Source organism: Cebidichthys violaceus, unplaced genomic scaffold, assembly GCF_023349555.1.
Source record: "Cebidichthys violaceus isolate CVI_PGR_0920_01 unplaced genomic scaffold, fCebVio1.0.p SCAF_9, whole genome shotgun sequence".
In the NCBI taxonomy this organism is placed as follows: domain Eukaryota; kingdom Metazoa; phylum Chordata; class Actinopteri; order Perciformes; family Stichaeidae; genus Cebidichthys; species Cebidichthys violaceus.
Window position 1 is genome coordinate 15,913,321 of NW_027176975.1, and position 23,782 is coordinate 15,937,102.

Consider the following 23,782-nt stretch of genomic DNA (forward strand, 5'->3'; position numbering starts at 1 on the left):
AGACTGGGAGAGAGAGGACTGCCCAGGGCTTGGAAGCTTGAAACAGAATATTTCAAACAGACAAGCACCGTCTGTGTTCCAGTGTCACCAGCCCACCCGTCTGACAATCAGGGCCATGTCATCACACGGGCACTGAGTAATTCAGGGAGCACTCTTATCACCTTAGAAGATGTGGCAATCTCAGACGTCAGAGCAGTCTGAGGTCCCAGCAGCAGAAAATAGCATTAAACGATACACAGCACAAGGTATGGAGGACAAAAACCAATAACAACCAGTTAAGATGTTCACCTACAGGCAAAACATTAAGAGCATGAATAGCAAAGCTTGGAAAAATGCAACCACAATGCTGAGCTTTGATTTGAATCCTTAACAAAAATCCACAATATGTCCTCAAAAACACACACGCACGCAGCACAGAAAATCCTTAGTTTTGGAGAACTGGTTGGAATAAAATAATTCGTCTGACAGATCATTTTGTGTATGTTGATATATTTAGCGCTGTCAGAGAGGACATCACAGAGAATGGCACTTATATCACAATGCAAAAACTGTTATCAGAGGAGGTACAGGTTTATGGTTCAAGGGCTCGTCCATTCATAGAGAACAAGCTCAGCCTCTCTGCCTGACACACTGATAAAGACGGCACAAATAAAACAGCTCCACGGCTCCATCTTTGCCTCTCCCCAAGGGAATAATATATCACCCATCTGAATGTGGCACATATTGAATCATTTCCAGCGTTGATGATTCATTTGAATAAATCAGCCTTTTTTATTTTTGCCAACTTGAACTGAAACTGAAATAAGGAAAAATGAAGTCACATTGTTAGCTATGGGGAAGGACAGGTGTTAGGGTGCTCTATAGGACTGGTAATCCTAATCCCCTTTTCAAGCAACAATTAATGACTACAGCAATAATCTTCGCATATATGTTGTTGCAATTCCTTTTTGACTGTCAACCATAACCTGCCTCACTCACATAGACCAAATCCAGGGGGATATGTCGCTGCAGGCAGATAGGATCTTATCCTGGATTTGCATATATAAATGCACAGCAATAACTCAAGAAGCACACAGGACAGACGTGGTTTGACCCAAGATATATTCTCAATCTGACCACACACTATTGACAAGACCTGCTCTGAGGAGCTTAATTTTCATACACGGTTGATCCACAGAAAGAGGTTCACTTGTTATCTGCATTAACGCTTAACAAATATCAAATATTTCAGGGAAAGAAAATTAAATATGGAAGCTTTCTAAACAAAAAACTTTCAATGTTTTCTACAAAAAAAGCTACGGATGCACAGGATCAGCCTATCGGCAAATTTGAGAAATCAGCAGCTTGTGCAATGAAAGGGTTATATCCGCATTCAAGCTAAGAGACATACTCTAACATACACAGACACAAATCCTGTAGAGCTGAGCCGAGCAGAGATACCCTACCAGCCCTCCAAGGCACAATTAGGATTTCACGGGGGGAAGAAATCTACATTCCTGCACACATGAAAAAAAAAGTCCTTTCTCCCTCCCCACAACAATATCAACTTTTTACTTAAGGAAAAACCTGAAGCACCACTCGATAGGATTTGGACAAAGAAATAAAAAACAAAGCCAGAAAAAAAAAAAAAATCTAAATTTAAGCTGCAGTTGTTAAAGAAAAAATATTATGGTTGAGGAAAATCCTGTCCTAAGCCTCCCAGTTCCAATCAATTTCTCCTATTCTCTGCGATATGAAAAGAAGCAAGCACTCATAGTTTGTTTGAAGTGCTCGTCTGTGTGGAGCTGCGCTGCGTTCAACAACATTTTGTATGGACGGCCTCAGTGTATGATTTTAACACCTGTCAGACATTCAGTCCAAGTACAAGAGGTCAAGCACCTGCCAGTTTGAAAAGAGATAGAGCAAAGCGCTAAATTTAATTTCATGAGGTATTCTAATAAGTGGACACATTTACAGAAACACGGCATAGTGAGGAAAGGAAAGGACATATTTAACATTCTGAACAATAACTATTTACTATGTAAAGATATAGTGGACTGAACAGAGAATGAAGGCGCTCTCCCTCTCTGTGTGTGATTTGTCAAAGCTTCTTCTTGCTTTGATGACACCCGCTGGTGAACTCTGCACTGCTCTCATACAGCGGTTACAGCCGTTACCGCCGTCCCAACATAGCAGGTAAACACTGTTAGCTCTGTTAGCACTTTCGCTGTATAGTTAGCACTGTTAGCGCTGTTAGCTGTGAGCCACCGGCTCACCGTCCTCCATGTTGAGAGCCGTTGAGAGGCAATCAAAATGCTGCCATCGTATCTTGCACCTTTAAATCATTATAACACAACACACAGAGGGCAGGAATGAATGTTTTACGAGTAAGTCATCACTGTGTGCCGCCAAACTCTGGTAAGCACGTTGCACGTTGTAATTGTCTAGTTCGCAGAAAATACATTTCCTTCTGTGTCTAGTGGAAAAACATTTTAGTAACTATTGTTTTTATTATAAAGTATGTGTTGTGTTTCATTTAGTTTAATTATTTCTTAGTAAAACAACTATCATAATTTAGTCAAATGACAACCATTATATTCTTTTGACATGTATTTTAAAACAGCCACAGATGGATGATATTTTTGCTCTGTAATGTTATTTTTGATCTTCTCCTGGTATGACCCTGCAGCGTTTTAAAGAATAGCCATAGTGGATTAATTTAATATCTCAGTATCGAGCAAAACATTGTGAAAAAGTGAGAAGATCTGCTATGAACAGCGGCAGGAGTTGGTGACAGAGCTTCTGAACACAAGGAACATTGTACATTGAAGATAAATGTAAATATTTGGCTTGACAGAATGATTGCTGTCTTAATTTGTTCACCAGGTCACCAACAATCTAAATTGAAACCAGATTTATCCATAAAATAAAACAAATGAAAACTAATTTACAGAGTAAGTTTTAAGATCATTAAAAAAAAAATCCTTTATATTTCAAGCAACCCTTTAAACTCGTATCCATTTATACTTGTAGCACATCAACACTTTGACCCCATCATGTGAGATTTAAGTTTGACAGACATTAAGCTAAATACCACGAAGACAATAAATGGACTCAGGCTTCAGCTACAATGAATGTCTCCAAGTCTACACTTACAGTTCTACTGATGCGATCTGGCAAAACCAACGCCCTGAAGCTCATCCATAGAGCATTATGCCAAATAAAGACATTAGCAGTGCTTGAGTTTGAACAGGCCAGCCTGTGAAGAACACATTGTAACCGTCACTACCGATTCTCACATTTGTGTCCCGTCTGAAGAAAAGGTTAAGCACATCATCTATCTGAAAAATGCCCAAATCTGCAGTCAGGCATGAAAGTTGGCACCCGGATACATCATGCCATCACATGTGCTTCAGTTTTCTCATTATCCATACCTCTCATGACATTCACAGAAAGAAACAAAGCATCCTGCCAACACCTACTCTGTGAGAGAGCTCTTTCAGTTCAGCTCAAAAGCTGAGAGCTCCAAACCTCCACACCACAGTGTGGGCAGTTCTGGCAGAGCCGTGTGCCTAAGAACACTGACTGAGTGCAACAGTTGGACTAATAACAGAACAAAAAAATAAAATAAATAAAATGGACGCACAGCGGGGACAGCCACGGCTCCACAGCTGAGAAGCAGGTTGACTTCTGCCCACCTCTCTCTCTTATTCAAGAGCGAAAGATGTCCACAATGCCTCTCGGGTCTTAGTGCCATGAAGGGCGGTGAACGCGCAGCTTCAGCCACTTCAGGGTAAAGCAAATCACTTTAATATGTTAAGAAGATTAAGCTGGATAAATGTCTAGATACATTTTTTTGAAAAGCCACGTAAATCTGTAGTGTTTTTATTTGGGGAGGGGCGGTGTGTGAGTCAGTTGAGACGATCAACACAAGCCCACCAAAATGCAACGCGATTGGCTGGGGGAAATTGGGCTTATTTGAGATTTTGCATTTTTAAGCTTCTTGAATCTAAGACCATCCCACCTCTTTCTTATTATTTTTAACACCAACCTTTGGGACAACAAAACTATAGAAGAAAAAAAACAGTGGTCACAGTTTCATGTGGCACTGCTCTCTCGGCTTATACTTAAGACTCAAACACAAAGAAGAGAGAGAGGTTAAAGTTGAAGGTCTCTAAAGTGAAGAACTTGAAGGGTTTTCAGGTAAAATAATACAATTCAAATTAATTAATAGTATAAGTATATTCTAAATACAAAATGGATGGCTGACTTTTTTTTTTCTATCTTAAGAATTAGCAATCTGAGGGTGTCCGCCTGTCAGCTTGCTGTGCTAGAAATCGAGTGTGAAAGCGAAAGGGAGAAATGGAACAAATAATGTAAAGGGATTAACAAATCATTTGCATAACATTTTCTCTTGATTCTCTCTGCTTCCAAACTACAGGATCAGGAAAATGACAAGGAAGGCAGTTTTATTATCCCCTGTTCTCAGATCAATCAAGCATCAATGGACCTGATTGCTGCAACCATTAACGAGCGACGAGCTTTTAATGTCAAAAGCAAAAATGAATCACCGGTAATATATCTTTTAAAAAACAGTGAAAACAGACCCACGAGGTAACTAAACAAGTTAGGAGAAACAGTCGTCCTCTGATGAAATGCGTTCTCCAAAAAGAAAAACTTGAATAGTGTGCATCTTTGAAAAGATACTTTTACTTTCGCTCTGCCAAAACGTGTATTAACCTGTTTTTCTCTCCATCCAGAGTTAAGACAATAAGACCACTGGGGAGATGAAGGGGATGGCATTATGGAGAGTTAAGCATTATGAGCAGCCCTGAAGCTGTTCCTAAAGAAGGTGAATCAGAGGATTGGGACACAACTGTAACTAAACCCTCCGCCGGACCACAAATGAGAAGAAGCACAAAACATTTTTGGGCAAAATGCCACTAAGCCAAGCATCTGGGTCTTAAGTAAACTTCAAATCATCACTTTTAACTTTGAGATTACTTCGCTCTAAGAGAAAAGTAAATTACCTTAGTTTCAAACATAATCACCGTAGTAATCCTGTCCGTAAAGTCCTGAAGAGGCTCTGTAGTAAGCTCTTTTTATTGAAGATAAATTATAGAATCTATAAGAAAATTTACATTTTGATTTCTGTCCTGAAGCTTCCTCACAGAGGAAGAAGCTTGCAAAAAAAAAAAAGAGGAAAAAATAACTTAACTTCTTACAATGTTCAAGACAAGAAGACAAAAAAGTGCACACAGCAGCATAATATTTATTAAAGGTTATATGTTTGGGACCGTGAGGCTGCAGACATCTCCCTGCTGGACAGATCACATTCATAAATTGTAGTCTTTTAGTTGTAGTTTTTTACTGAGCCAAAGTGCGACCGAGTCTTCTCCAGATCTTACATTTATTCCCCAGTAAATGTTAGGTTTCTGTGCCTCATATAAATAGAAATTTAATCTTGTATGTTTGTCTAAGTATCCACCGCAGCAGATGCACTTCCCATGCAGATTATGAGTCTCTGTTTGAACAATCTTGCCGTCAATGTATATGAACTGACGAGATAGAATGTCTGTGTGAATACTGAATAATAATCAGGAGGCACAGGTTCAAGCGGTATTTTTTATTAAAGTCTTTCTTTGTTATTGCCTCTGTGCTGAAGCTTCTTCGAAATTATTTTATCTAATTAATTAATTTTCATAATTGTCATGTATGGTCTCATGTTGGAAATTTGTGCCCCATTTCAATATGTGGACATTAACTTTTGCATATTTTCTTTGTTAGTTTGCTTTGTGAGTGAGGTTGACCTACCTATCGATACTAAAAAAAGTTGCCATGTATGGAAGCGAATAACTTCCTCTTACACATATCAGGGTCTGTTGAATCGGCTTTACATGTTGAACCTCCTCCTTTTCCTCTGAGCTTTTGTCAAGTCCAACACCGCTGCTCGCATAGAAACCTGACCATTGTCATCTGTAAGAGCATCCCAGAGCTTCCTTAATCTGTTCTTATCCCCCCATTGATAACACAATACGTTTTCATGGTAATTGAAATCATATTTTACTCACAGCCACAGAGTAAAAAAGTATCGCAGCCTACGCTCTTCAACCAAATGGAAGGTGAAGGAATGCTATGCTACTGCAACAACACGGTTCAAAAACAATAAAATAGACAAGACAATGCAAAGGTGAGCGGAGGAAACAGGAAAAGGAGGTGAGAGAAATAAGAAAAATATTGGTTGTGTGCAATCTCACTTAAGCATGAGAGACATCTGCACATTTATCCATTTGAGTACTTCTTCTTGCACCTGTGGTGGTCAGCGTGCCACGGCCATGCTTCATAAGGCGCAAATTATTCTTTTACTGTGTGGAAAGGTGGCTTAAGAGGTTTATTGCCTCTCTTGATTCCACTGAATATGCATAATCAATCCAGTTTTGCTGGTAGCAGGAGGTTGTAATTCTTTCCTCTTCAGGAGGCTTGCGTGAATCATATATGCTGTGTAGTAATGGGTAATGACTGAAAAGAGCGGGACACGGGTCAGCTTAACAGGGTGTTATAATGACAAAGGGGAACATTAGCTAAGGAAATAAACTCCCTGAATCTTGGCCAAACACGCTTATTTAATCCAGCAGAGCCAAAAAACACCCACCTGATGACACTGAATATGCAATTAGATGGATATTACAAAACATGTTTCACTTGTTGACCCTCGCTGTCACGTAAAGGCTCAAGGAAGCACCTTGTCCGTTGATCTAAATATACACCCTTGACTCTTCGCTGAGCGGAGACCGTCGCCTACTGAAAATAAAATCCCTATCTTTGCACTCTCTGCATCCCCTAACATGAAGACCTATCAGGAATCCTGCATGGGTGGACATGTAGGCTTTCCTAGGAATGACAGGGTCTGTTAAAGAGGAACCCCACCCTCGCTTTCTCCGGCATGCCAACACAGAGTAGAGTGGGCAGCGCTGAGACGGCAGCCTGCCGTGGGCACTGCCAGGCTTAAAGCTGCCCTGTCGTCATCAGAGGCTTGCAGAAAAGAACGCTGAGATTCACCAAAAAAAAAAAAAAAAAAAAAAAGAGGAGGGGGATCGTTGCATTTAAATCCTCTCTCAACGCCCCCACATGTTTTAGCAAAGCATAAAAATCATTCACAGAGAGAGAGAAAGCGAGAAAGAAAAAGATAGAGGGAAATAGAGAGGAAACAGCTATTAGCAGCAGTAAGCAAGCTCAAGAGATCATAGTGAGGCAGCTCTAATCGCAGTAATGGTTTAAACCCTCATTCCATCCACCAGATGCAAGAAATGTCTACCTCAAAACAAGGCTTTGAAATCCCCCATGTCTAAGAAGGTGCCCTATGGCTATGGTCCTTACTAAAAACTCCAAAACTGTCTCCACTTTTGGTAACTATGAGGTAAAGATAGCTTCTGTGTTGTTTACACCGACTACATGGAGGAGTGATGAGCATGGTTATCAAAACAAAGACTATATGTAGCCTACATTAATGTCAGTGAGCTGAGGAATCAAACATAAGAATGTTATCATGGATGCACATGAGACCCCTCCACAATAACCAAGTGCTGCACTGATGTCCAGGAGAAGGCCAGACTTTTTTTATACCGCAGACACTGTGATGTCCAAAGCAAATTTCACACCGGGATAACAAAGTGTTTTTTTATCTTATTAGTGAATAGTGACAAAATTGAATTTAAAGTGAAACATGTTCAAACTAAAAGAGCTGTAATCAGGCTGTGCACAAAGGACATTAAAAGCTTAATTAATCACAATGGTTTAAGAAGGTGGAAAGTCACTCAAACGTTCTTTGGTTTTGCCAAAAGCACACCTGGATGAGCTGCCATGTAGCCAAATATAAACTCAGCTTTTTAATCCTTCCTAGTTCAGAGTTCTTTGGATATTTTTGGAATCGTCTTAATTTCCGCTGTTCTTTTATTCTTTTCTTCAGGCAAAGCTTCATCTGACTGGTTTTCTGTCCTGTAGCCAAGTTATTTGGTTTTCCAAAGAGCATCCACCAACATTAAAAAGAACTCATGTAGCTTTTCCTTTCTGGGAAAAAAATAAATCCTACAAGCATTTTGACACTTACAGTAGATATTAACGTTGAACTGAGACACTAAGAGTCAATATCTTAAACAGGACAAAGAGTGGATTAATACATCCTTTTGAGATTTAGAAACTACTTTCAGTAATCCATAATTAATCTCTATTAAACAAATGAATAATCAACAGAAACGTAGTTTAAACGTACAAAAAGATCCGTCTTCACAGGTATCGGGATTTTACCAAAGGTGAAATTTGACGATGATCAGTGCCAAGCATTGTTTTGTTTCTGTGATTCAAAGCTGAGCTGACTTACTGACCTCTGAGACCTCATGTTCAGTATAACAACAGAGTGGTTCTAACTAAAGATATTTATCTTGTTGGCTTTGGCTCTTTATCTCTACAAGTGTCTTCAAAGACTGACGTTAACAGATACTTCCGGTTGTGAGACTGAAGCAAAGGGCAAAGTTTTTCATCTTTAACTTCCACAAAGACACTAATCATGTGGTCGCTGTAATTTTGCACATTAAAACTAGGACTAAAGTCAAGAAAAGCTTTAGCTCTCAATTTAACATATGATGGTCATCGTGTGTTGCTCTGCTTGGGTATAACTCATTAAATTGGTGTATCAGAGAATTTACAGGTTTTTAACTAAATTCTAATCAGACTTATATATTGCTTTCCCCTTAAACACTGAATTTATCCTTAAGTGCAAAACTTTTCTTAGACTCAGTGTGTATTTTGCATTTTTTCTCAGGGAAAAAAGCGTTGATAGCGCCTTTCTGAAAAGTTCAGAGCTTTGCAACTAGAAGCGCTCAAAGCGGCCACAGAAAAGTGGGAGCGCTCTGAAAGAAGACGCTGGGTGCAGCCTTTCTTCTTGAGGCAGGTGCTCTCTCTTCCTTGATAACAATTGAAAAATAAAAACACTGAAAAGCGCAAAATGGACACTCAGCCTTATATTGTTCAATGATGGTACAGTATTTAAAAACCTTCAACAGGAAAAGAAGACAACCGTTATGTTTTCTACCAAAGAGTTCAGACGTTATGTCATTCATAAAACTAAGTGAAGGAAAGTCCACGTCTTTTAAAGCTAAACATGTTCCCATGAAATAATATGGTCAGGTCTGTTTGATTTCCAATCCTCATTACGACTTCGCATTAACTTTATTCATGAGCCTAACCAAGTCATGTCATAGTTTATTCCCATTAGCCTGTACACATCCCATTTTCTTTTGAGGCTTTTGAGTATAATTAGGATTTCCAAAAATGCTTCACTAACCCATGCCAGGTTTTGCTAACACATAAGTTTGAGTGTCAAGTCGCTGCTCTGAAGTTTGAACACAGAAATCTGCCGTTTCTGTGGCCCTTTGCTTTTGTTTTTGCTTATGAGCACCTATTTAGAGGCGGGTTTATGGGACTACTGCCCGCTGCGCTCCATTCCAATTACTCAGCAGGCATGCATCCCGTCCCAGTAATGAAGTGGGTGTTGCAGTGGGTGGATTTGAAACTGAGCGGCCACTATTCTGTATTCCTGCTATGGGTACAAGGGATGAGTGGCAGAGAATAGCAGCAGCTCTGGCAGCGTGGCGCGGTGACAGAAAGCGTGGTGGACCAGCAGACCAACCACAGAACCACAGGCGACAATCTGATCATCCTTCAATAGTGCGTGCTTACTTAAGTGTCAGGAGAAATGGAGAATTACATTTCAAAGCCCAGTAAATAAAGTTTGTATTGATTTAATCCAACATGTAATCTGTTTTGCTGTCTGACACTGATTCTGGCCATAAAAGAGAATCATGTAAGACAGCATTATAGATAATACGACCATAGATCAAATGGAGTTTGGCCAAGAGAAGGGCAATAGATCATGTTCAAGCTAGACTGCTTAGCTCTGGAATTCATAAACTACCTCCTAAATCGAGGTGGCTTTCAATTTAAGTTTTCAATTTACAGATATAGGTTTTTCGTGTGCGCTTGATGCAATTTCATTGTCAACTTCAGCAGAGGTTCTGTGTGCTGGGAACTGTGTCTCTCTCAATTTGTCGCTCAACCACAAAAAAAACATGATTCACTGAAAAAAAATAAAAATAAAAGAATATTAGACATCTGAATGAATCTCTGTGATAATTTAATAGTTTGTTCAGAGAAACATGTCACATGTCATTAAAGGCCTACTTCATGGACTATCGACTCTTGTCACTTTATGTGGTATAAAAGTAATTTAGGCCTCGTAATGTTAATGTCATTCTCTTCTCAAAATCACTGCCTTTGTTTTAATTTCAGCAAATATCATTCTGACATTGCAATGTGTATCTTTTATATCATATTTAGAAACAAGCATGGTATGAATGTCTAATCCAAATCTAATATTGTAACAAAACACTTTAAATAAATTAATTACAACTAGCAATCTATTTTAGTCTTCGGGTCATGGTTTGAGTTTTTTTACATAAGTAAGTATTTTTCTTATTAAACATGAGTTACTGCTAAAGAGTACTGAATCATAAACTGCTACTTGAAAGCGCACACAGCAGTGTGTGCTGCTGTCTGCAGCAATTCAATTTAATAACTGCAATGACACCGTATTAAAGATGGAAATTTAATGTCTGTAGCTTCACTAGTATGAGACAGAGATTAAAGGATCCATCAGTCAAAATCAGTAAGTCAATGACAGTAGTATCTACATCACAGTTTATATCATCTGACATTGTGAATAGTATAAACTATCGATAGAACATTACTTTGGTTTATCGGTTGTTCATTACAAGTATGAAGTGCTAGCACCCCCCTCTGGTGACAAAGATTACTGCAGCGTACCAGTGATGAGTACAGGTAATGCAGATAATACAAGGTGGCATAGAAGCCCAAAACAGGAGAGCAGCCTCATGTTTTAAATATTAGTCAAACTGTATTTCATGCCTATAATTTTTCAAAATGCTGTGAACTTTTACGTTTTATATATATATATATATCTGTTGAGGTAAAGTTGCAGCTGGTTTTATCCATTACTGCACTCTAGTGTTAAAAGAAGGCACTTGCATGTATGCCACACAACATGACCTACACAAAGAAAAATAAATCAACCTACAACAAAAAATAATTCAGACCTCTTTACCTAAGGAATTTGTTTTTGTTTGATTGGGATTTCCTATTATAATAATAAATTAAAAAAATCTGCAGCATGTACCGTAGGGTATCAAAGACATACCAATATAGCGATGGATATCCGTTTATAATATGTCAAATATTTATGATCTGTGCCAGTTCAGTCAACTATTTAATAAACCATAGTAGTGGAATTAAAATACCTGCCCACTAGAACTAGTTGATTACTCCCCCAGGCATCTCTTACCCTGTATGCTTCAGAGAAGTAAATCTGTGGTGCTTTCCAAACGGTGCTGACCATTTCTCTGAGTTTCAGGTCCTTTGGAATTACGAGGCATTTGTCAACATCCAGCTGTGGATAGATGACCTCTAGTCCACCACTGTATTGAAAGGAGATAAAAGATTGAACTCATTCTAAACAGTTCTGTGTTGTATTCTCTATTGAGGGCAAAGTGAACAGGCTCACACCCTGAGATAAATATGTCCAGCTTATTTAAAAATGAACCTTCAGTTCAGATGCTTCTGTCTTTGTCGTGTTCATTTCATGCATGGTTTTCCCATCATTGCAATTGTACTATGATCACAGCTGTCTGATGCATTGTGGGCTACTTACTGACAGAAAGAAGAATCCAGAGAGCTCATGGTGTCTGGTGTTGCATCCACATGAAAAAAACCCAAAACACAGGCACATAACACCAGAAACGGTGCCGGCACAGCCTGCAGAACAGCAGCGCTCAGTTAGTCGAGGAGTCATTATTTTCAACAGGGAAATGAGTTTTGCCTGTTTATGTTTAAATGTGTTAGATTCAAAGTGTCTGACTGAAACACAGCTAATTACGTCCTAACAGTCGAGTTCAAAGGAGGCCTGTTTTGTGACTTGGAGGTCAAGTCGTGGAGAGTAACTGAAACTGAGGTACTTCTTAATTACTGCTTTAATGTAGGCCTGAAACTAACAATTATTTTCATTATTGACTATCTGCTGAATTACCTTGTTGATTAATTGAGTTATCATTTGGTTTAAAATACCAGTTCCTAGATCTAAAGATTTAAAATGTTATTTAGTCTGTACAACAATTCTGAACGGATTAATAATATTAATAACAATGATGTTATTTAAAGATATTGATAATGCTGGAGCCAGAACATATTAGGCATGTTTCCATATAAAAATAACTAAAAATGAAAAGATCTCCATGTCTTTATGAATTACATAAACTCGTTTTCACCTGCTGTGTAGTCTTGGCCTGTCAGAGCTCGTTTAAACACCTGGCCCCGCCCACACCTGTTTGTCTAGACGACACATCAGCAGCACTGCACGTGATGACGGGAATCGTAATATATTTCACATTTGGTCTTAATTGGCCAATGTCACTGTTAAAATACTGTTAAATTTGTATGCTTGGTTGTACCTCAACTGTCTGACCACTGCAAAAGACGTATTACGTGTTGCTGATGCGTTTCTATTTTTAACGTTGAACTTAATAGTAAGATTTGGCTAACGTTACATCCTGCCACGTGGGAGATTTATATTACATATAGTTATATAAATGACACAAGTCTCTCATTTGAATTGTAAAGACAAGTTAAGAAGTAACGCTTGCACAAAACTCACATTAGCTCGAAGTTAGCCTGCACTTGTTTCAGCTTGTTTATATTTATGAGGCGTATCAGACGTTACACTTCGACGCAGGTGGTTTATAGGTTATCAGGTGTCCCTCGAGACGGAGAGAGCAGACATTAAATATATCACTGCATGCACACTGCAGTCTTCGCAGGGTAACGTTAGCTACATTAATAATATGATAAACAATACCATCTCTCAGAAGTTGTCCACTTGTGTTACGCTGCAGGCTTCTACTTCTGGTTCACGCGCAGTTGTTGTTGCAGCTGCGCGCCTCTGCGCAGTGCGCGAGCCTACTGACCTGTGAGGTTGCAAACGTTTCATATGACATAACTAAAAGGTTTTTTTTTAAAAAAAACACTGTACACGTTGCTGCTTTTTTATTTAGTAAATAGTATTTACACATTTTCAAGAACACATGCTACAGAATTTCAGATTGACAGCTCCTAAACAATAAAAACAGCTCTTGAGAACAAAAATACCTGATGACTAAGGAAAACGTCATCCAGGTTTTGAACACTGAGAAAACATTCAATTTTTTTTTCTTCTTTTCATTAATTGTTTTGGTTTCTAATTATTTCATTTTCAACCATTTCTGAACAAGGCCTCTTAAACTATGCAGTAGTGATTGTGCAGCATATAATATATTCCTGGTGCTGCTAAAGCTCCCTTTGGTTTGTGCTTCTCTGCAGCGTAAAATTAGCACCCAAACATATGTAAAAGGGCTCCAGTGACAACTTCTTTGTAATTTGTGATCAAATTCTTTTTTTTACCTGATGTTGTGTACATATCTAATAATGATGTTTCTATATCATCTAATGTCATTTGAATAGAACCTGGTGCTACAAAGCAGTGCAAGTTTGTAATTTCAAAGTCAGACATTTCAATATGCATAGTACAAAAACATTTTATATGTTAAACTATGCAATAGCTTGTAGCAATTGCTATGCTAAGTTTGAATTGCAAGTCATCCCATAATTTCTATTTACATGTTTGAGTTACAATCTAACTTTCAATTGCCACCCTGTCTCAGCATTTTGTAATTATACAGACTCCAAAATTGGAGACCATGAGCATAAAGCGACTTTAAAACAATAGAACAAATTTTAAATCCCTGCATTCATTTCATGATAAATGTCAGAAATCTATAGTTTGTCATTATGTTAGTGTAGTGTGGCCTTGGTGGTCTGAGTCTTTAATTAGTTTTGTGTTTACAGCTTTAAAAGGGCATAAACCCTCCGCAGCGTTCAAACTAAAGCACACTTATCACATCGATCACACATCGATTGCTTTACATCCCAATTATGTAAAGATTATGTACATATACAGATACACACACAGCCTAGAGAGCACCATGGTAACTAAACATAGAGCAAACAGACCAGTGACCACAGCAAAACTACTAAACATTCGATTCCATACACTACACTGTACATTAAGGCATGAGGTGTTGTTGATGCAAAACATCAGCAGAGGACCATTGAGAAATACAATGCACTGAGGAATGAAATGCATGTATATGGAGTTTATCAATCACACCACCAAGGTAAATGATAACAATATACACCCTCCTGCTGTTAAACTATTAGAATAAACAGTATTTTGTCTGAAAACTGGACAATATTACTCATTAGACAGATGGTCTAATAAATTAAAACATTAAGAATTAGGATGGCTCTCATCCTTTGGCCTAATGTCTGACCATGTGTGCCAAAAAAATGTGAACAGTTAAGATATTCAAAATGACAGTTATCATGTTTACTTACCAAGAGACAAAAGTTAATGTAATTGAGAACAATTCAAAGCTACTGCTTAGAGCACCAGCACCACTACTCTATATCTATATCTTACACTTTAAATGAGAATTTGGAGATCCCTTTTCATGCAGTGTAGTAATTAGGTCAAAAGTTAGTTTGAGCAGAAACTGATTTTGTCAATGATGTGATTCATACCACTTCATCGTTTTAAGCTCTCTGTTGGGCTCTTATATCTGTCTCGACCTAAATTGCATGGAAAAGTCTAACCAATCATATGCAGGATTAAGCTAGCCTTCCTTTCACATATGCTGCCATAAGAATGACATGTTTTACAGATGTACCAAGTCTTAATAATGTCATTTATATAAACATGTGTCTACTTTACCTTGCACTGTTATCCTATTTTACTATTAGTCAACTGTTTGTTCGAACTGCCTGTACCTTGCATGTATTCTTCAGTATATAATAGATGAAACTGGAGGTCAGCACAATGAGTATTCAGATATTTTCAAGAACAGTTTGTAGCTGCACAGTAACTAAATGCAAGACTATATTTAGTATATGTATTACCCAGTAATACTGTACAATTCTGCTCACTGCCTGCAGTGCACAATATTAGTTAACAGCACATTAGTGATGCAAGTTGATTGCAGTTCATATGATATTTTGTACAATTTACAATACTACCCATCTTCAGTGAGCACCATGCTTACAAATCCAAATAACGCTGCAGTCCATCCTACAATCAAGTACAACAGTAGATGACAGATGACATTTTTTAAACATATATTGTGAGGTGTGCAAAACAAATCAAGAAAAATGATTTGATCTCAACCACCTCTCAACCTTTTTTTTTTTTAAACAAACTTTTTTAAATATCATGGTCTGCAGCCGCAACGTGCCATGATGACACAATACTGTCTTTAGTGCCGTTTACCAGTATGCTGCTACTGGATGTTCTTGTGTGTGTCTCTGTGGAGAAGAGTCCAAAAGGTGCTTGAGGTGTGTAGAAGAGTAGGGATGACTTCACCCAGGCATGAGGATGCCTCCTGCATGTAGTCTCACACAGCTGACTGCAGACAGTCATGGGGCTAAGGTAAATCTCTAAAGGCCAAACCGACACCAGTGTCAGATACGTGAAACACACTATCACGGAGGGATGGTGCACATGATGAACACGTGGTCGCTTCAGCTCTGGATATGCTGCTATTGGCTCTGAGATGTATCATGTGTTGCTTTTCAGGACGACGGTGATCAAGCTGACGGAATTATAAAACTGAGGAAAACGTGTGCTAACAAGCCTCATCAAGCAACACATAGGAAATAATAGTGATCTGGTTGGTTTTTGCTGGCATTTTACAGAAAATACAGGTATTTTCCTTGATTTGGGAACTCTTGTGTTTCAGGACACTGAATGCATTCATGTAAACTAAAGCCCTTTTTTGACAAGAGGCCACAAATCACAATACAGCCTGCAGTTTCTAACAATAATGCTGAGCGTATCCTGACTCACATCACTTTTAGCTGTGCAAGCCGAACACAAACCATCAAAAACAGAATGACTGTACAGAAATAAACAGGAGTGGAACTTGCCAGTATTTTCCCTTTGCTTACACAATCAAAATCCATATGGTTAGAGTGAATGACTTCAATAATTGATTCCTGGCAGGCCATACTATCGTTACATCCTGTTGACAAGAGCATACTGTACACATAGTTTAGTAGATTGTACAAACACTTAAGGGCAAAGTGTTATTTCTGAGACTGAGAAGTTCTGCATTTAATTGCTGGTTGTTGCAGCTGATAAGCAGCACTTGGTTATCAGTTCAGGTTAATAGATGATAATTAAAAAAAAATACGTGGAAAGTTCTGTGCCAGCAGAGTCCTATTTTTGGTACATACAGTATAACAATCAATATGAATTGTTATTTGCGCCAATTACAGTGTGCCATTTGTCAGTGAGGTTCACATCACTGAGGTTTGAGTCTCATGTACACCAAGCTAAAAATCTAAGGAACAAAACTCATTACTTTAACCGCCAGATAGAGCTGAGCTTGCAGACCTGGAGGAATTTGACTGCAGTGGCAAACAAACAGGAGGAGAGACTGCGTGCCTGAATAATTGGGGCATGCACAGCCAGTGGTGCTTATCTTCTATTGTATCTTTTACAACTCGCATCCACGCTGATGTACTTCAGAGTAGACCTGGCCTTACCACTTGGTCAGATGACAGCGGATGAGCCAGAAGAAGGAGAGTTTGAGTTAGGGGAGGAAGGAAGGTTCCAGAAGAGCCACTTGCGCTTACATTGCCGTCTCTGGTAAAGGTAGTCCTCCTTGTCACGCTCTTTACGTGCTCTTTGGTAGTGGTCATCCTCTTTCAAATACCACACAGGTGGCCAGCGATGTTTCTCAAAGTATTCTTGGTTTTCTGCATCAGAATAAACTCTCTTAGGAATTTAGCAGGAATTTCAAGAGTCCATTTTTAACAGTCCATTTCCCCACGTTAATTTTTGCATTTCAACACAGTCACAACAACAAATTGCAGCACAAATAAGTAAGTTGGAAGAAACAGATCTAAGTGACATATGCATATTTTTCAGTATAATAATTGTGCTAGAAATACAATTCATAGAAAGAAATCTTTAATAGTGTGTAATGGCTAAAACTATATTTTAATATACAAACACTTCCTCAAGTCCCATCATGTATAACAGCAAAAATAACAGCATTCATGAAGGAAAGCATAACTTTAGAAGCTATTCCTATAGGTGTGCTGTAATTATTGATTGTAGTTATTGAATTATTCAACACTAGACTGGCTAGTCCCTAACATATAATTAAATAATTATTTTAAAATCTAAATATTACTTTAATGAGGTGGTATGAGCCCACCGAGGTTAATCTGTTTTCACAGATTTCATGTCCAACTTTCCTTAAAGAGTGTTAAACTTTTTCGAATGTTTTTATTTCATGCTGTTATGCTCCAAATGGCCACACATACTGTATGTCAGGCTAGTGTTTAGTATGAATGTGAAGGTATTTAAGGTCACCAGTGTGCTATGAGATCATATGTTTGTTACCTGTAGACTTGGCCTTCATCTCTCGGGGAAACTTGCGGCAGACACTGTTGTAGTTGGTGCAGATGTGGTGAAGACACCAGCCAGTGAGCTGTTGGGCACCGTGGAACTGTCAACATACAAATCATTATTTGTCATTATTTGTACATGACAGGCATGGTTGTCGCTGTGGGGTTTTGCTGTTGCTTTGGGTGAAGACACCTCATTATTTGAACTAAACCTGAATAGGCAGGACTAAGAATCCATTAATGCAACTTTTATTCATATTTAAAAAGAGTGCAGTGGCCATTTTAGGTCAGATTCAGGTCAGGTTCAGATTGCCATGTTTACATCTACTTGGTCAGACTTGGCTCTATACATTCTCTGAGAGTTTCTTTAACATCCATCAACTTCAGCTGTAGTAATTCATTGCTGTGGTTCATACTATACTGTCAGTTGCAGCTGTTCTTTGTTAGCTGTATTGAATTAATTTGCTCATCAGCTGCACTCGGGAGCTTCACTGATACTTTAACCTTCATACTAACAGCTGGCATTAGTGTAGCATCTGAGAAAGCACACACATAACTCAACTTTAGGACACCACTCAAGATTAGATGAGGAAAAATGCAAGAAATCAAGACCTCTCCCTTTTCAATGTATATCTTATGATTGTGCTTTAGTGGTACACATTACAAAATAAATTACTAATAAATGAATGTGGCTCCCGAGCATCTTTACCTGGTCAGTAATACAGCCTTGCATATGACACTTACGAGTTAGAGCTGAAGCGAATTTGCAGCTGAATGATGAGATAAGCTAAAGTGCTGAGTCTAACTCCTACAGTATGTCCTAACTGCCCACTGCCCCAAAGAGCTGGTGCCATTCATTATGTTGAATAGCTGACTTGCACTCTGAAAAAGGGTTTCTTTGGCTCCACCTTCAAGGAGTAAAGATTATTTCAGCTTCCAGAGCAGCTGTCCCTAAAAATGCCCTCATTAATAAAATTCCAATTTGCCAAATCCTTATACAAGAGCTTTCAGTGTCGTCCATGTTTACTGATGATTGACAGGTCACACTACCTGGGCCATGTCCAAGTACACAAGCACGTCTCCATCAATGTCCGCCCCCATCATCGCTGCCTCCGTCAATACTGTTACTGTGTAGAGCTCTGAAAGAAACACAAAAGCTAGTCACTGTTTGCAATACCACAATGGCTTCGTGTAACACAATCCTGTGGTTTACAGGGTATATAACTATACCAAATGTAGTACCTGTAAGTGCAACCAGGTGGGGGAGGCAAAGACGATTGGCAAGAACAATAAGCTCCATTGCGTCCAGGTCAGACCGAGAACAAAACCGCCCTGTGTAGAGATATTCTAGCACAGCCCTCATACAGCTGCGAGTTGTGTTTGGAAACAGCACCTTAGAAACAGGAACATGTGACAGTCAGGACTTAAAGACCCAACAATGTTGCAGTGTTTTTCATTTTTCAAACACAAGAAGAAATTTACTTTTCACTTTTATATTTGTATGATGTAATGAAGAAACAATTAAAGAAAATCTAGCTGTTATCAAAATTGTGATTTACTTTTTCAGTTGAGCTTCAGCTGCAGAGGCAGAAAGTAAGAAATCTAAAACTCAAACTACCTGCAGAACATACATGTATTATCTTTCAGTATCATTTTCTGTTAAGGTAGAACAAATAACTGAGCTATCAGACCTACAGTATGGTTGGATCACAGAAGTCTGTGTAATTGTATTAAGACAGACTTGCAATCCACTAATTAAATTATACTTCGTACGCAGACTACAGAGCTCATTGGCACTCTACCTGGGTCAGATCATGTAATGACATTACCTTGACTGGCAATAACAATGCCATTACGAGCAACATGGAATACATGTCTTACCCAGTATTGACTTTGGTGTGTTCTTGAGCTCTGTTGGTCTTATTTCACAGCCCAACAAACCAGTGATGTTGTTTGACTTACCTCTTTGGTGCAGCTCTCCACAAAAGGCCCGCCAAACATAGCTGCCATCCAATCACAGCTAGAGATGAGTAAAGGCTTGTGGGCCATGATGGTCCCATCATCTAACTTGAATACTACATCTGAAATACAGAGGTGAGACACAGATAACACATTACTTACAATTGCATCCACTCTACTTCAAGCAGAACACCTGAGCAATTACGGATGAATGATTTCCACTCACCAGAAAAGGTGCCTTTGGCCAAACACTCTTTGACTCTGTTTGTGCGCCGTACATGGAAGGCTTTGGTGATTTCTTGGTTCATGAAGGCTTCATTGTTGAGTATGTTTGCCACCATCATCCGCAGGTCAAAGACCTCCAGCAGCTCAGCAATGTGTGCGATGTGCATTAGCTCTTTCTCATTCTCATCTAGCTGACCTGTGTACAGGTAGCGAAGCACTGCTCGGAAAGGACCGAGCTGCATGGACTGGTCCATGTGCACTACAGTCATGGGCCTGGGGCTGTATGTGACAGGGTCGTCTACCAGCTCCTCCTGGATACTGACGAAGGCTCGGCTCCACGAAGAGAGCAGTCTGCCCCGTCGAGCCCCCTCAGAGTCTTTCAAGGTCCCATCACTAGTGCAGGCCCTCAGGTTGGCCCTGTCTCCATCGTCGCTGAGTTCGCAAACATCAAAGCTAGCAGCACGCATCAGCAGCTCTCTACCAGAGAGTGGGCCACGAGAGGGCCTTTCAGTCTCCTCATTATGTCCGTCCATTATAAAGAGGTCATAGAATTTTGACGAGGATGTCGCCAAGTATATCTTGTGTGCAAAGATTTTCTGTCGCTCCTGCAGGACCAAGATGACATCAGCACAGTGTGGGTCCTCCAGAAGACCGACTGGATGCTCCTCTGTGGTGGTTGGGGGAGGAGGCACGGTGATTATAGGCGGGGGAGGTTTTGGTGGCAGGAAGGGCGCCTGAAGGAGAGGCCGCTGAACATTTCGGAGGTGAGATTTCCAAAACTGCAGGTGTCGGCGTGAGATGAGCGCAGCTCGGATAGCATTATCAAAGACGTCCTTGACTCCAAATTGAGCAACAACACTGGTTTCATAATATGGCACTCCCAACTCTTTGGCCACCTCCCGGCCTCTCTCTGGAGGAAGAATCTCATTGGATTTAATGGGTCTGAAATACAAGAAAATATATCAGAGACAATTTTGGCAATAGAAAAGAGAAAATCTCAAACAATCTCTTTAAGTTTCGTTCAAATATAAGTCCCATTACCTAGCTAAGGGCCTCCGTGCCCTGTTCACTGCCTCCAGGTCTGCATAGCGCAGGTCCAGCTGACAGCCAACCAAAATGACAGGAGCACGGGGGCAGAAGTGCTTGATCTCAGGGTACCACATGGTCTTCACATGGTATAGAGAGTTGGGGTTGGCGATTGAGAAGCATAGTACCACCACATCAGACCTGAAGCAAAGATCCAGGAGAAATTCATGAAACTCAGAAAGCACCAGAGCATGTATTGGACTTACGTTGATTTTTACAATATCTTACCTGCCGTATGCAAAACGCCTGTCCTTATGATGGTCTCCAAAAGTATCCCAGAGACGAAGGGACACACTGACTTCGTCCACCACATCTCTGGAGCGCTCTAATACCTAATAAGAGACACATTCAGGGATATTTAATTTCTGTAAGTCACTATTGTGAATGCTTAAAAATAAATGTGCATATGAGGCAAATTTTTTTTGTTTTATTTCTGTATAGATTTTAAGTAACCAGAGATTTAAATATTAAAAAGTCATGCGCTTGCATACTTACCTCCTGGCATACTCTGTACTGGTCAATTGCCCAGACTGTGGGCACATGTGTAGCGAGTAACTGGTACTGAGTCAGTGTGGCATTGCAGGCCCGGGCGCAGATAAGGCGGGTCTTTCCGACTGCATTATCTCCCACCACCACACACTTGATAGTTTCAACGTTTGGCCTCTCATAGTCCATATCAGAATCTGTCAGCTGGGACCTGTCAAAATACAAAGAAGCACAGAAAGCTGCATCAGCACCTGAAATCCTAAACTATTGTCCTGGACAGTACAGGAACATGGATCAATAGGGATATCAGACACTGTGACTACTCCTCATCTGCACTGCTCGTTCTGCCTGCAGAGCTATCAATGGATGGTCTCGTGACTTCGCTGTGCCCATTCACAAGTTCCCTGTTCTTGCTCCTGATATCTAACATTTTTTAAAGGGACAAGCTAACAAAAAGGGGTAGGATTTTTTGGAAGGATCCTTACAATTTGCAATCTCGACCTTTACTGCAAAAGAATATACCAATTTTCGACATTTTAGTTAAATTGTAAAGAAAAACACACTCAGTTCCAAAACAATAACCCAATTGAAAATAAACTGTTTAGCTTGTCCACTATGGGTTTGTAAAGGCTGATACAATTGCTACTCTAATTCCAACCATCTGCAAGCCTAAAACACCTTTCCCTGTTTACAATGCAAACAACCTTACCTTAAAGCTTACAGTAGCTTAAATCATCCCAACCTAATTCATCTGACATCCACAAATCTACCTTCATTAAATGAAATGGAGGGAATAGGTAAATAAACAATTTCTGTCTCTTGAAAATGGTGGCTAATTTAGGTAGCCGTTATGGTTTCCAAGGGAACTGCAGCCTGTGTCTCGGTGTGTCACAGCCATTCCATCTATTACACAATCATGTTTTTATCAGCAGCATATAAACATGATTTAGCAGTTATAACTGCTGTGGTAGGCTATTGTCATGCAAGTGCTGTTGCCTTATTTTAGTTCTAAGTTGTGCCACCACAGCACACAGGCACAAACTCTGGGTACTGTAATGGCCAAGCTTTTGTCATATCGTGGACCGTCTCTTTAGTCCCTATATGCTCCAATGCTCCATCTGAGTTTTGTCCCAGCATTGCTTTAAAGAAATAGCTGGAAAGCATCACCATCGGTCAGCCACATGTGGTACAGCCACATTTCTTATTCTCTATGATGACAATAACAAATCAGCTTCTTTTTTTCTTGTAGCAGTATTTCACATTTTGATTCGTTACAATGCCCAACAGATTACTATTACGGGTTATTATGATTTCTCCTGACGTTTGCAGCCATTCATAAAATCAGCCCTTTGTTGACTGCCCGATCTGCATCCCTATAGGCTAGGTCTCGCCTCCATTTAGGTAGGCTATATATAAAAGCATCTGACAGGCTGACCTTAGACTGGGCCTGTGTGACATTACAGAGACAAACCGCCTCTAATATTGCTCATTCATATACCCTTTCCGGTCTACACTGCGCAACTCCCGAACTAATTCACAATTTTCATATGGCCAGATACTCTAAATAATCCATACACCGGCTTTAGAATATCTTCCTAATAAAATCCTCATTCAATAAGCTTGCATCTTAAATTATCATCCACAACAAAGATGATAAAATTGTGCATATCCTACCAGAAGGACCGAACAGTCCCACCACCACCACCACCGAGACACTAGTCATGAGGCTCTGCTGCATTACACCTTATGTAACACGCCGTCACTGACTCTTGAGCCTGTTTATCCGGCTCCGCGTCCATCGCAAAAATAAAAAAAAATCAGCGATAAGAAAATAAAACCAGTGTGTTTCCTCTGCAGGAAATATGTTACGTTTCTCTTACCGCAACATAAGGAAGGGCTGCATCGGGTTGGTCGATGAACGAGATAAAAAGCAGGGCTCCATCGGATGCGGCTTGCACCTGACGGCAGCTCGTTTTTAACTTCATCTTCAAGGCAAAGTGAACAAGTCTTGAAAAGAGGCGGCCACCCGCAGATGTTTCAGGTAACGGGATCAGTGCGATTAGTCCGATTGCATTGCCAAAAATACGAAAGCTGATCTGAAGCCTGCGATGCAGCGCTGCAGCCCTGACCGTCATGGAACCACCTCCACTTACTGTAAGGCCTCCGTAGCTAATAATAGGCAGGCACCGACGAAAAAAACCCATTCATTACAAAACACTGATCCACTTTCAAGTCGCACAAATCTCATTCCACAGCTCCTAAGCAGCCTGGATAGACTGCCTGCAGCTCCAGTGCGTGTTTGTGTTGTTTTACCTCCCTTAAAAGAATCTGGGTTATAGACTACTTTGAACAGTTTACAGCATGTTTATGTTGTGATTGTAATGAAATACATCATACACCCCTCATGCAAAGTGCTGCA

General features: G+C 39.8%; 2 protein-coding genes across 4 annotated transcripts in view; both read right to left on the minus strand.

Annotated features, from left to right (window-relative positions):
- Positions 1-13,037, minus strand: part of LOC137867555 (phosphatidylethanolamine-binding protein 4) — a 50,333-nt gene extending 37,296 nt beyond the window's left edge. The window contains exons 1-3 of one of the 2 annotated variants that reach the window (XM_068704206.1): positions 12,959-13,037; positions 11,759-11,862; positions 11,393-11,525 (exon numbers count right to left, since the gene is read on the minus strand). In XM_068704206.1, coding sequence (XP_068560307.1) covers positions 11,393-11,525; positions 11,759-11,862; positions 12,959-12,961 — 240 coding nt within the window. In that variant the 5' untranslated portion in view covers positions 12,962-13,037. Of the gene's footprint in view, positions 1-11,392; positions 11,526-11,758; positions 11,863-12,757; positions 12,816-12,958 lie in introns of those variants that run through there. The other variant, XM_068704207.1, reaches the window with a different exon arrangement.
- Positions 13,038-13,131: 94 nt separating this feature from the next.
- On the minus strand, positions 13,132-23,501 carry LOC137867439 (rho-related BTB domain-containing protein 2-like). 2 transcript variants are annotated; one of them, XM_068704034.1, is made up of 10 exons: positions 23,244-23,501; positions 21,373-21,574; positions 21,106-21,209; positions 20,833-21,018; positions 19,793-20,733; positions 19,570-19,688; positions 18,850-19,000; positions 18,658-18,746; positions 17,603-17,708; positions 13,132-16,950 (listed from the first exon to the last, which is right to left on the minus strand). In XM_068704034.1, the coding sequence occupies exons 1-10, from the start codon at positions 23,303-23,305 to the stop codon at positions 16,745-16,747; spliced, it is 2,166 nt and encodes a 721-aa protein (XP_068560135.1). In that variant the 5' UTR covers positions 23,306-23,501; the 3' UTR covers positions 13,132-16,744. The 2 variants fall into 2 exon arrangements, with proteins under 2 accessions (XP_068560135.1, XP_068560136.1); XM_068704035.1 differs by lacking the exon at positions 23,244-23,501 and adding an exon at positions 23,038-23,059.
- Between the last annotated feature and the right edge of the window lie 281 nt (positions 23,502-23,782).